Below are 13476 nucleotides of genomic sequence, written 5' to 3' on the forward strand. Positions count from 1 at the left end.
GGCAGCAGAATGTTCTCCACGGCGTCTCCAGACTCTGTCATGTCTGTCACATGCTCAGTGTGAACCTGCTTTCATCTGTGAAGAGCACAGGGCGCCAGTGGCGAATTTGCCAATCTTGGTGTTCTCTGGCAAATGCCAAACGTCCTGCACGGTGTTGGGCTGTAAGCACAACCCCCACCTGTGGACGTCGGGCCCTCATACCACCCTCATGGAGTCTGTTTCTGACCGTTTGAGCAGACACATGCACATTTGTGGCCTGCTGGAGGTCATTTTGCAGGGCTCTGGCAGTGCTCCTCCTTGCACAAAGGCGGAGGTAGCGGTCCTGCTGCTGGGTTGTTGCCCTCCACGTCTCCTGATGTACTAGCCTGTCTCCTGGTAGTGCCTCCATGCTCTGGACACTACGCTGACAGACACAGCAAACCTTCTTGCCACAGCTCGCATTGATGTGTCATCCTGGATGAGCTGCACTACCTGAGCCACTTGTGTGGGTTGTAGACTCCATCTCATGCTACCACTAGAGTGGAAGCACCGCCAGCATTCAAAAGTGACCAAAACATCAGCCAAGAAGTATAGGAACTGAGAAGTGGTCTGTGGTCACCACCTGCAGAACCACTCCTTTATTGGGGGTGTCTTGCTAATTGCCTATAATTTCCACCTGTTGTCTATTCCATTTGCACAACAGCATGTGAAATGTATTGTCAATCAGTGTTGCTTCCTAAGTGGACAGTTTGATTTCACAGAAGTGTGATTGACTTGGAGTTACATTGTGTTGTTTAAGTGTTCCCTTTATTTTTTTGAGCAGTATATGATTCTCCTCTCTCTCCTCACGTTTCTCTCCCTCTCCTCACATCTCCATCTCTTTCCCTCTCTACCTCTTTCTATATATGTGTATTGTCCACCTCACGTCATCTTTCACATAGTTGCAATGATGCAATACGTACACACAGTTTACGTAACCCCCCCTCCTATCCCCCTCCCCTTATAGAAATGGCCCACTTTGTCTCCAATGGTGACGGGCTGGTGGTGACAGTGGACAGTGAGTCGGGTGACGTCCAGTGGATCCAGAATTACAACTCCCCCGTGGTGGCCATGTACATATGGCAGCGCGAGGGCCTGCGCAAGGTGCCGCTCACCAACGTCGCTGTGGAAACGCTGCGCTACCTCACCTTCATGTCAGGCGAGGTGGGCCGCATCACACAGTGGAAGTATCCCTTCCCCAAGGAGAAGAAGCCCAAGAACAAGCTCATGTAAGTAGACTGTGTGATCGTGGCTTCCCTTTAGTTACTCAGCTATGGAGGCACAACCCTGACTTAAGAAATGACTTTGTAGGTGTCTTATGCTTTCATAGAAAAACACAGACAATTGGATGAAACTTTTTCATTGTCACTTGTGTCCATTTTACCCTCATGTCATTGTTTGTCTATAGTAAATACCCCCAGGGGTGGGTATTTTAAAGTGTAGAGCTGACTACTGTTTTAGCTTGAACTTTCATGCAAATCTTCCCATAGCCATGGGCATTGAATGTGCATACACATATATTCTGCAATGTAGAAAATAGCAACAAATAAAGAACCCCTTGAATGAGCAGGTGTTTCCAAACTTTTGACTGGTACTGTATATATTTGCATATCTGGGTTGAGGATTCTGTCCTGATGGGTTAGGAATAGAAGCCCCACCCTTTTCTATAAACAATGTTGATTGGTTTCTACCAGCTCCAGTCTATGCTCAGCAAGACTCCAAGCAGAGCCTCTCCCCTTTAGCATTTGCCACAGCATTTCTGCCAAGACCATTCTCCTTTGACTTCTGTTGAATTAGTTTCACGCTTATTTAGCCACTTCCTTCTCTCTTATGATTAATTAAATAATTTACTCCGGATCTCTGTTTTCCTTCAAGGCATTTATTTTGTTAACAGGGGCCCCTTTGAAAATGCTTTAACTGAACTCTTGAAGTCTCACAAGTAATTTCTGATGGGTTGTGTAAGTTGATTTTGCAAGCAGCACGTGTTACGGTTGATCTCCCCATCCTGAGAACAGGGGTTGGCCCCATCTCGTGTTAGAGCTTTGATATGCATTCCAGGGCTCTGAATCATTGATGGGGTGTATTGAAGATCTCTTTATATCTATGTTTGATGATTGCATGAGCCAGTGGTGGTGTAGTCAGGACTTGTAGAGGTGTTTCATTTGTTCATAAAGTGATACATATCTAACCAACACAGATGGACTCTTTCAGTCATGGTTTCACAATACAGTTCTGTACTTCTATTTACACCAGATTTCAGAAGAAAGGAGAAATAAGAGTTTCAGTGGGTGATCTTGTAGTGTGTGTGTGTGAAATTGTCTGTTTGTAACAAATAGTGCAGTTTTCTGACTCAAGTCAAAGCGGTCTACAGTATAATAGAGAATCTCCCTATTCTAAATGTCCTGGTTGAGGTAGACTATTAGGCTTCTCTTCCTTGTTTAAAGCTAACATTAAGACTATCCTGTTCTGTTGTCTTCACAGGGCCACACTCTACGTAGGCAAGTACTCCACCAGCCTGTACGCATCGCCCTCCCTGGTGCATGATGGGGTCACGGTCGTGGTGAGTGGCACTAGGCTCTTCTGTGTTAGAACAAAATGTGACATTCCGTCTAGAATCTAGAACATCATCAAACAACTGGAAGCTTCTGGAAGCTGATCTCTTAGCCCAAGATCAAAGATGTGAGTTAAAAGTCACAGGGACCTGCACTAGTGTTGGTTTGATTGTTTACCTGACCACAACCCAGGTCACAATCCCCTCAGGCCTGGGTCCCTGCAGCACAGAGGAACATGAGATAGTATCAGCAAGACCTCTTATTTCTATCTATTTACAATAAGATGTTGAGATTAATTTGACGTAATCCGTTTGATATTGACATCCCACTTATTTCAGTTTCCTTCTAAGTAGTAAAGGATGTATTAGTTTCTGTCAACATTTAACAACATTAAACTACATGTGGACACCCCTTCAAATGAGTGGATTCAGCTTTTTGAGTGGTGAAGCGTGTAGCGCATAAAAACCACTTGCCCTCGGTTGCAACACTCTACCGAGTTCCACACTGCCTCTGGAAACAACATCAGCACAAGAACTGTTCATCAGGAGCTCCATGAAATAGGCACACAAGCCTAAGGTGCACACAAGCCATGTGCAATGCCAAGCGTCGCTGAAGTGGTGTAAATCTCGCCACCGTTGGACTCTGGAGCAGTGGAAACCCGTTCTCTGGAGAGATGAATCACGCTTCACCATCAGGCAGTACAACAGATGAATCTGGATTTGGTGGATGCCAGGAGAACACTACCTGCCCGACTGCATAGTGCCAACTGTAAAATTTGGTGAAGGAGGAATAATGGTCTAGGGCTGTTTTTCAAGGTTTGAGCTAGGCCCCTTAGTTCCAGTGAAGGGAAATCTTAACGCTACAGCATACAATGACATTGTAGACGATTCTGTGCTTCAAACTTTGTGGCAACAGTTTGGGGGAAGGTCCTTTCTTGTTTCAGCATGACAATGCCCCTGTGCACAAAGAGAGGTCCATACAGAAATGATTTGAGATCAGTGTGGAAGAATTTAACTGGGCTGCACAAAGCCCTGACCTCAAACCCATCGAACACCTTTAGGATGAATTGGAACGCAGACTGCGAGCATCAGTGCCTAATCGTCCAGCATCAGTGCATAATGCTCTTTTGGCCTAATGGAAACAAGTCCCTGCAGCAATGTTCCGACACCTAGTGGAAAGCCTTCCTAGAAGAGTGGAGGCCGTTATAGCAGCAAAAAGGGGACCAACTCCATATTAACGCCCATGATTTTGGAATGAGATGTTCGATGAGCAGGTGGCCACATATTTTGGGCCAGTTAGTGTATATTAACATTGAACTACTTAGTACTTGAAAAGGATGTCAATCACTAGGTGACTTCCCTAGTTTTAAAAAAGTTCCATAATCTAGTGGTTTGTGTGTCTCCTGTAGCCCCGCGGCAGCACCTTCCCCATGCTGGAGGGTCCTAACAGCCAGGAGGTAACAATGGAGGAGGAGTGTGTGATCACCCCCAGGACCAGCGTCAAATTCAACTCTGCCCTGAGGGAACGCAACCGCATCAACTTCATGAGGAACCACCTGCTCCTCATAGGTAGAGAACACTCCTCTTGTGCATTTTCCCCCCTCCCCAGTGTCTACCTTGTGTTATTATAGTGCCCTCTGCTGGATGCTCAGTTAGTTCTCAAATGTGGAACACAAGCATTGTCCAAGTCCATACACTTCAATGCAGTTGTGGCTGTAGAATAAGGATGGAAGTTGGTTTTCAGTGATGTCAGCATGATAATGATTTAAGAATATGTTATTGATGTTATAGATGTTATTACACACACTGTAATATCATCACAGTGATGATGCTGATGCTGGTTGGATGCGTTTCTCTCCCAGGTCATCATGAGACGCCTCCTGATGCCCATAACAAGATCCTGGAGAAGTTCCCTGACAGTATCCCACGCCAGCAGGGCAATGTCATCCCCCCCACCACAGAGAAGACCCTAGAGGAGGTGTGTGTTTCAGTCCTTCAGCATGCCAACTAACCTCTCCTCTTTGATTTGATTTTGTTGGGGTATAAAAAATATCTTCTCCCTCGTCCTCCCCTAGAAGGTGAATGAGAGTGACATGGGAGAAGGCCCCACTGTGGGCCCCAGCCCCCCGGCGGTCACCTCCATCCAGGAGCAGCCGGGGCGAACCTCACAGGTGAGGGTGGAGGCCCCTGTGGACTCTATGCTTAAAGACATGGCCACCATCATTTTCAGCACCTTCCTCCTGGCTGGCTGGGTAGCCTTCATCATCATCTACCCCAAGGTGAGGGAGCACTGACACCTAGTGGTGATCTGGTGTATGGCTGTTACTACCTGGCTGTACAAATTGTCAGTCAACAAGCTGAACATGAGTGACATAAATGTATGAAGTAAAGCCACAGTTTAGTTCCAATATGATGGTAGCCTCTGTGTTAAATGTAGGAAGCCACAGTTTAGTTCCAGTATGATGGTAGGCTCTGTGTTAAATGTAGGAAGCCACAGTTTAGTTCCAGTATGATGGTAGGCTCTGTGTTAAATGTATGAAGTAAGGCCACAGTTTAGTTCCAGTATGATGGTTGGCTCTGTGTTAAATGTAGGAAGTAAGGCCACAGTTTAGTTCCAGTATGGTGGTAGGCTCTGTGTTAAATGTATGAAGTAAAGCCACAGTTTAGTTCCAGTATGATGGTAGGCTCTGTGTTAAATGTAGGAATCCACAGTTTAGTTCCAGTATGATGGTAGGCTCTGTGTTAAATGTATGAAGTAAAGCCACAGTTTAGTTCCAGTATGATGGTAGGCTCTGTGTTAAATGTATGAAGTAAGGCCACAGTTTAGTTCCAGTATGATGGTAGGCTCTGTGTTAAATGTAGGAAGCCACAGTTTAGTTCCAGTATGATGGTAGGCTCTGTGTTAAATGTATGAAGTAAGGCCACAGTTTAGTTCCAGTATGATGGTAGGCTCTGTGTTAAATGTAGGAAGCCACAGTTTAGTTCCAGTAATATGGTAGGCTCTGTGTTAAATGTAGGAAGCCACAGTTTAGTTCCAGTATGATGGTAGGCTCTGTGTTAAATGTATGAAGTAAGGCCACAGTTTAGTTCCAGTATGATGGTAGGCTCTGTGTTAAATGTATGAAGTAAGGCCACAGTTTAGTTCCAGTATGATGGTAGGCTCTGTGTTAAATGTAGGAAGCCACAGTTTAGTTCCAGTATGATGGTTGGCTCTGTGTTAAATGTAGGAAGTAAGGCCACAGTTTAGTTCCAGTATGATGGTAGGCTCTGTGTTAAATGTAGGAAGCCACAGTTTAGTTCCAGTATGATGGTAGGCTCTGTGTTAAATGTATGAAGTAAGGCCACAGTTTAGTTCCAGTATGATGGTAGGCTCTGTGTTAAATGTAGGAAGCCACAGTTTAGTTCCAGTATGATGGTAGGCTCTGTGTTAAATGTATGAAGTAAGGCCACAGTTTAGTTCCAGTATGATGGTAGGCTCTGTGTTAAATGTATGAAGTAAGGCCACAGTTTAGTTCCAGTATGATGGTAGGCTCTGTTAAATGTAGGAAGTAAGGCCACAGTTTAGTTCCAGTATGGTGGTAGGCTCTGTGTTAAATGTATGAAGTAAAGCCACAGTTTAGTTGAAATGCTGAGTTATGGATATAACACAAACCTGACTTGAACACTATAGCTCACTTATACATGTACTTCTGGTTTACACACACCCTCTTCTCCATCTCTCCTCTCCCAGAGTGTTCACAAACAGCAGCAGCTACAGCATGAACAGTTCCAGAGGCAGTTGGATGAGCGGCTGGATCTCCTGAGGAGACAGCCGTTCTCTCCCCCAGGGACCGACCTGCCCCTGCTGACCCCGGACGCTGACTCAGACCACAGCAGTCCCAACGGCACCCCCAACATCACCCCCCGTGCATCCAACCACTCCAACCTGTCTGTGCCCGAGCTGGGCAGCTCCGCCAACGAGCACGAGGACGGAGGTATGGAGGACACAAGTGGATACACACATTGATAAAGACAACACACATTGATGCGCACACAATTACTCACACATACTCACTCACACACTTACAGTAGGTCTAGCACTGCTCTGTTCATCTTGATGCCTGGCAATTGTTTTGAAAAGGAGAGAAGATACTCTTCTGATTCCAATATCTGATGTGCTTTTTTTATGGTTCATCAGATGAGGACTCCAACATAGTCAGAGTTGGAAAGATAATGTTCCGTCCCAAAAATGTTTTGGGACACGGTGCAGAGGGAACCATCGTGTATAAGTAAGTCTCACCCCAGGCTAATGTATCTACATTTTGTAACAAAGTGAAATGAAAGTCAAGTGCCTTTTTGAGACTGCTCAGTTGTTCAATCATCTCTACTCGTCATATAGACTCTCCAGAGTCTTTGGCCGCATCCCCATTATTTCTGTGCAAGTGGGAAGAGAATTGGGACACAACCTTCGTTTTTCATTTACTTTGATGAATGTTCAGTTTTACAAACATACAGACAAGAACTCAACCTTTCTTTGTAAAGTGTCTGTTTAGGAATGTTCTACTAACCTTCCCTTGCTCTGTCCACCAGGGGTCAGTTTGACAACCGTGCCGTGGCAGTCAAGAGGATCCTCCCAGAATGCTTCAGCTTTGCTGACCGTGAGGTGGACCTGCTGCGCGAGTCGGACGAGCACCCCAACGTCATCCGTTACTTCTGCACAGAGAGGGACCGCCAGTTCCAGTACATCGCCATAGAGCTGTGTGCCGCCTCACTGCAAGAGGTACTGCAGCCTCACTGACCACCAAACCAATGGGTCTGCAACACCCGGCCCACGAGCCAAATGTATCTGGCCCTCCAAAGTTGTCTTAAGCCCTACAACACCCTCTCTCTTCCTGACCTTTCAGCTTACGCTCTCATTCATGTATTAATTAATTCATCCTCTTAAACTTGCTTCTTGTTACTTTTACTCACTCACTGGATGCAGACTCTTTGTTTCCTCTTTCAGTATGTGGAGAGACAGGATTTTGATCGACATGGACTGGAGCCTGTGATGCTGCTGCAGCAGACCATGTCAGGACTGGCACACCTGCACTCCCTCAATATAGGTAATAATCACAAGATGTTTTTTTATTTTACCTTTAGTCAGTTAAGAACAAATTCTTATTTTCAATGACGGCCTAGGAACAGTGGGTTAACTGCCTGTTCAGGGGCAGAACGACAGATTTGTACCTTGTCAGCTCTGGGGTTTGAACTTGCAACCTTCCGGTCACTAGTCCAACGCTCTAACTACTAGGCTACCCTGCCGCCCCACTAGGTTTTAATATAGGTTTTCATGAAGAACAAAAAGGTTCTTACCATACAGTAATATTTTCAATAAGATTCACAAGACTACTGCAGCTGGACTAGGTACAGTAAACATCTAAGATCTCCTAGGTTACATGTTATTCTTCCAGTCTGATCTGATCTTCTCCACTCTTCCCGTCCCCAGTGCACAGAGACCTGAAGCCCCACAACATCCTGGTGTCCATGCCCAACGCCCACGGTCGGGCGCGGGCCATGATCTCCGACTTTGGCCTGTGTAAGAAGCTGGCGGTGGGCCGACACAGCTTCAGCAGGAGGTCCGGGGTGCCTGGCACCGAGGGGTGGATCGCCCCAGAGGTCCTCAGTGAGGACTGCAAGGACAACCCTGTGAGTGGTCCCTCTCGCTACTGGACACAAGACTGGTCCTGATTTTACAGATAGCAGCTGTCATGAAACAAAAGCCTGTGACTGTCGCTGTCTGATACTAATTTAAATTGATGTGAATGCAGTTCACTGTTACACACTTATCTTGCCTTTATCAAAGACATTGATTGCTAACCATCAACAGAACGCCATTATTGAACGCCCAACCTCTCTCTCTCTTCCTCTGTAGACGTGCACGGTGGACATCTTCTCTGCAGGCTGTGTGTTCTACTATGTGGTGTCCTGGGGATGTCATCCCTTTGGCAAGTCCCTGCAGAGGCAAGCCAACATACTGCTGGGAGCCTACAGCCTGGACCAGCTACAGCCCCACAAACATGGTGAGGACATCACTTCCTGTTCTCAGACCCACAGGAAGGCGGTGAGGGGAAGTTGGTGTAGGATTGGTTTGGAAGTGATTTGATTTAAACCAGGATGTTGACTGTCTAAGAAACAGTAGTTCCTTGCTAGTGAGAATCAGTTCAGCCTTTGAAAGTACAAAGAGAGCAATAAGTTTACATTGGACAGTTTTGGTAAAGGCAGTATTAGAGTTATTATAGACAGATAATGTCCTGATGTTATTGCAATTTTGTTTAATGCAAACCCAAACATTGACAATCAGTTGTTTCACATCAGAGACCGCTGTTGTGGAAAATTTGATCCAAAGATTAGGCAGAGACTAATTTATAATAGTGAATCTTTAATGCAGACGAGAAGCTGCTAGGTAGATCCCTCTCTGATCTCAGTCAGGGAAGGAGCTCCAAGAGTAAATGGCTACATGTCCCTTATATAGTGGAAGGTAATAATACAATCATATTGTTACAAGTTATTTTATACAAGCAACAGTTCCAGAACACAATGGCCTTGTTTTAGGGTGCAGACATAACAGGAGTTATGAAATGCATAACATCACAGTCCAACACAGAACAATAACATAACCCTTGAGAAGTGACAATAGCTCACCCCAATTCTGCCACACTGCCCCATAGTGACTGAGAGTGTTTGGTCTTGTCTTTCCCAGAGGACATCGTGGCCACAGACCTGATAGAACAGATGCTGAACATGGAGCCCCAGAGGAGACCTTCTGCTGAGAGCGTGCTCAAACACCCCTTCTTCTGGAGCCTGGAGAAACAGCTGCAGTTCTTCCAGGTCACAATCAAATCCAATACTTTTCTAATTAAACTGTTCCACATAAATCAGTATAGAGATGCAACTGTGAACGGAACATTTTCCAATAACGACATTTTCTTTAAAAAAAATAAAAACCCATATTTCATCTTGTTTCCCCTGTAGGACTTGAGTGACAGGATAGAGAAGGAGCCGCTGGACGGACCAATCGTAAGGCAGTTGGAGCGAGGGGGGCGGGCCGTGGTGAAGTTGGACTGGAGGGAACACATCACAGTGCCTCTACAGACCGGTAAGAGACTGGACTGAGATCAGTTGTAGCTACAACCACATACCAGTCTTACAAGACTTTGTCCATGTCATGAGTGTAGACTGGTAAAGAGACTGGTCTGAGTTCAGTTTTAACCCTACTACTATGCTAGTGCCTTTAATAAATTAAAGGGTATATATTTCATTAAGAAATGATGACCTACTACAGTTTTAGTTGCCCAGTTAGGGTTAATGTTTCTCAAGTGCAGAAGAGATGTGAGTGTAGTCATTGATATAAAATGCAGTGACTGTGGATGTGGTTTGCGTTTCCTGTCAATCCAGACTGCAGCATTTAGCTGAGCTCTTCTCAACCTGAAAGGCTGCTTTGCTTCCTGTTGAGTGTTCATCTGAATAGGGTTGTTTCATAGGGTTGTTCTAATCTTAATATGCCACTGTATGTGAAAGAAATGGTAAGAGAAGGTTTGCTGTGACTGTTGCATTCATGAGTTTTTAATTTGCATGTCAGTCATTTGTCTATTTAGCTTGTTGTTATGTTTTAGTTTTCATGCCTTGTGGAGAACTAGTCGGCTGAAGATTTCCTGACAGGTAGACTATATTTATAGGATATCTAACTTTAAACCAGGACATTGAGGTATTTCAATCTTGCTGTATTATGAGACTTTTATGATAAATGATACATTTTAGGATAAATTATTAGAATGTACTGTGTGGATTACTCATTGCATGTATTTTCTCTTGTCAGACCTACGCAAATTCCGGTCGTATAAAGGAGGGTCTGTCAGAGATCTTCTCCGTGCCATGAGAAACAAGGTATGGGTGTCTTTCCAGCTAAATGATGCGTGTTTACCTGATTTAGATGTCTGTGTATATGAATCCTTCTTCTTTTATCCCTCCTTTAGAAGCACCATTACAGGGAGTTACCAGCAGAGGTCCAGGAGACTCTGGGCTCCATCCCTGATGACTTTGTCTCCTACTTCACCTCCCGCTTCCCCCACCTGCTGCGCCACACCTACCTGGCCATGCGCACCTGTGCCCACGAGAGGTCATTCCTTCCCTACTACTCCAGCTCAGAGCAGCTCTCCTGGATACGGACTCCCTACACACACCCCGAGACCACCCCCCCGCTGCAGACACACACGTCGCAGCCAGAGGAACCCACACCGTCAAACACAGTACCCTCACAGCCTGAGGTGTCAAACACAATTCCATCCACAGCACCCATACAGTCAGTGACCGTATCAGACTCCACACCCATACAGTCACTGTCAATCACAACAACCCCCCCACAGTCAGTGCCAACCACATTACCAGCAGAGCCAGTATCATCCACATCATTACCAGTTCAACCAGTACAGCCTACATCACCCTCATCCACACTGCCAGACCTGCCTCCACAGACAGTGTTGCCCTCAGAACCCCCCACACAGTCAGAAACCCCCCTTACAGATCCCATCCCACCTGAGCCACACATACTGCCTGTGCCACATCCAGCCACACCGGACACGGAGCCTGCCTGAGAGCCGGCGAGGGGTGGTGGATGAGTGCTGCACAGAGGAGCATTGCCTTACAAGTGGACACATACTGTTGCTCTGTTGCTCTGTCCTGTGCTGGTGAGGACCAGGCCTGCAGTGCCTGGGAGCTGCCGACAGGGGGGAGCAGCAGCCCAAACCAAGTGCCTTTCCTGCTCGACTGAGACAAAATGGCTCCGAATGGAATCGTCCCAATGTCCCTCGAAGCATCAAGAAGCCAGGGCTGAAATGAACTAGTGGGAACTGTAATGTGTAGTACAGAGAGAATCTGTTTTATTTGCAATGGAGTCCCTCCTAATGTCAAGTATTGTGAGGTATTCAAGTATTGTTGGGCACAAAATACTTGGCAAAGCAAGGGAGGAATTCTTCTGTTGATGTTGTTGAAAGACAGGTCGACAATGGTAGTTTTACTGTGGAATCGTATTTCTCTTAATGAGCCTATTCACTGTAAAGAGGTGTATATTATTGTATAGGTGACGACTTGATAATGACTATCGTTGAAAATCATGAGATGTGGCCATTATGCCTTTTTTAAATATCACTGTGTTATGTAAGTGAGCTCTGTGAGGGTAGATGTGTCTGGAATAGTTTTGCTTCCTGCTGCAGATGCTGCTTTTCTCTCTTGAATCAATACTATTTCAGTGCCTGTCTTCCTGTGCAGGCGAGGACAGATAGTCCAAAGGGTGTTTGAACTGAACACTGGTAAAAGCATAATGTGTTTATCATTTCTACTTTTATCTCTGATAGCTTTGTGCTGTACATAAGGCACAAGGCAATATGTGATCTGTTTGTGTTTTTATTGCAGGACATCACCCAAAGTCTTGTTTGCTTGACCTCTGACTCACAAGGCCTTTACTAAAACTGGTTCAGCTATAAGTCATGACAGGATGATTTACAGAAAGCATTCACTTCACATTCTGGGTTTTGCTGTCAGAATGGTGTTTTCTCTCATCATAACTTTGATGAATGATGATCCAATGCAACATGTTTTATTCAATCATATTGTCTGTATAATGATTGGCAGTTAAATAGGTCTTCATTTATTACATGAATTAACTGTTATAGTTTGTTCATATTTTATTTTTTAAGTGAAATACGTTTACTTCAGGTTTATTTTGTACTGTTCATTGTACATCAAAACCCCCAAGAATGTACAGTATTTTGTCTAATGCAAGCTGTTTAAAATTAAGTGAAGAGGGTTTTGTGCAAAAGTGAACAGATTATTTTGCAGTCTCGCCTGACGATGGCTTTTACTGTTACGATTTCATTTCTAACATGCCATCCTGAATGCAAGAATAGTTTGTTTTATGATATTCCATTTTCAGTTTTGCAATTGTCTCCTTTTGCCAACATGTCTGCCATTGTTGGAGTGAAAATGCCAAATTAAATCAGCATTAATATCTGTTACTGTGTTAGTTTGCAGATATTTTGAGCTTGTGGGACTAATGCTGCATTCATAACCAAGTGGGAAGGTGGTATTTACCATATACCGACTGGGAAAAATCCACTTGAACGCACCTACAACTTCTAATTACTAGTGGGAAACTCATCGATCATCCCTGATCTCGACTTCTCCCACATGCTGACCTCTAACAACACCTACGAAGGAAGAGACTTCACCAACAGCAGTTTCGGCAGTTAAATGTTGTGCTACATTTATAAAAAGCAATCTATTAACGTTTTTTAACTTGAATTTGTTACCAACCATGAAAGCTGTACTTTTAGTTGGTGAATTATGATTTGGTGTAACAATGTATGCAGACCCTTTTCTATGCAACAGCCTCCTATGTGTGTTTACCTGATTTAGATGTCTGTGTATATGAATCCTTTTTCTTTTGTCCCTCCTATAGAAACACCATTACAGGGAGTTACCAGCTGAGGTCCAGGAGACTCTGGGCTCCATCCCTGATGACTTTGTCACCTACTTCACCTCCCGCGCCACACTTACCTGGCCATGCACACATGTGAACAGGAGGCACTTCCTTCCCAACGGACTCCCTACACACACCATAAGGCCCCCCCCCCCCGCTGCAGACACACACGCGTCACAGCCAGAGGAACCCACATCGTCAAACACAGTACCCTCACAGCCTGTGATGGTGTCGAGCACAATTCCATCCACAGACCCCATACATTCAGTGACCGTATCAGACTCTACACCCATACAGTCACTATCAATCTCAACAACACAACCATATTGCCAGTATCATCCACATCATTACCAGTCAAACCAGTGCTGCCTACATCACCCTCATCCACACTGCCAGACCTGCCTCCACGGAC

General features: G+C 45.1%; 1 protein-coding gene across 1 annotated transcript in view; it reads left to right on the plus strand.

Annotated features, from left to right (window-relative positions):
• LOC139365194 (serine/threonine-protein kinase/endoribonuclease IRE1-like) overlaps nt 1–12596 on the plus strand; it is a 28331-nt gene extending 15735 nt beyond the window's left edge. The window contains exons 8-22 of the mRNA XM_071102651.1: nt 986–1247; nt 2500–2578; nt 3979–4138; nt 4432–4547; nt 4645–4848; nt 6300–6543; nt 6747–6837; nt 7139–7328; nt 7554–7653; nt 8037–8236; nt 8463–8610; nt 9291–9418; nt 9563–9686; nt 10407–10474; nt 10564–12596. Of these exons, the coding sequence (XP_070958752.1) occupies nt 986–1247; nt 2500–2578; nt 3979–4138; nt 4432–4547; nt 4645–4848; nt 6300–6543; nt 6747–6837; nt 7139–7328; nt 7554–7653; nt 8037–8236; nt 8463–8610; nt 9291–9418; nt 9563–9686; nt 10407–10474; nt 10564–11181 (2732 nt within the window). The 3' untranslated portion in view covers nt 11182–12596. The remainder of the gene's footprint in view (nt 1–985; nt 1248–2499; nt 2579–3978; nt 4139–4431; nt 4548–4644; nt 4849–6299; nt 6544–6746; nt 6838–7138; nt 7329–7553; nt 7654–8036; nt 8237–8462; nt 8611–9290; nt 9419–9562; nt 9687–10406; nt 10475–10563) is intronic.
• The last annotated feature ends 880 nt before the right edge of the window (nt 12597–13476 follow it).

This window comes from Oncorhynchus clarkii, chromosome 13 (assembly GCF_045791955.1).
Source record: "Oncorhynchus clarkii lewisi isolate Uvic-CL-2024 chromosome 13, UVic_Ocla_1.0, whole genome shotgun sequence".
In the NCBI taxonomy this organism is placed as follows: domain Eukaryota; kingdom Metazoa; phylum Chordata; class Actinopteri; order Salmoniformes; family Salmonidae; genus Oncorhynchus; species Oncorhynchus clarkii.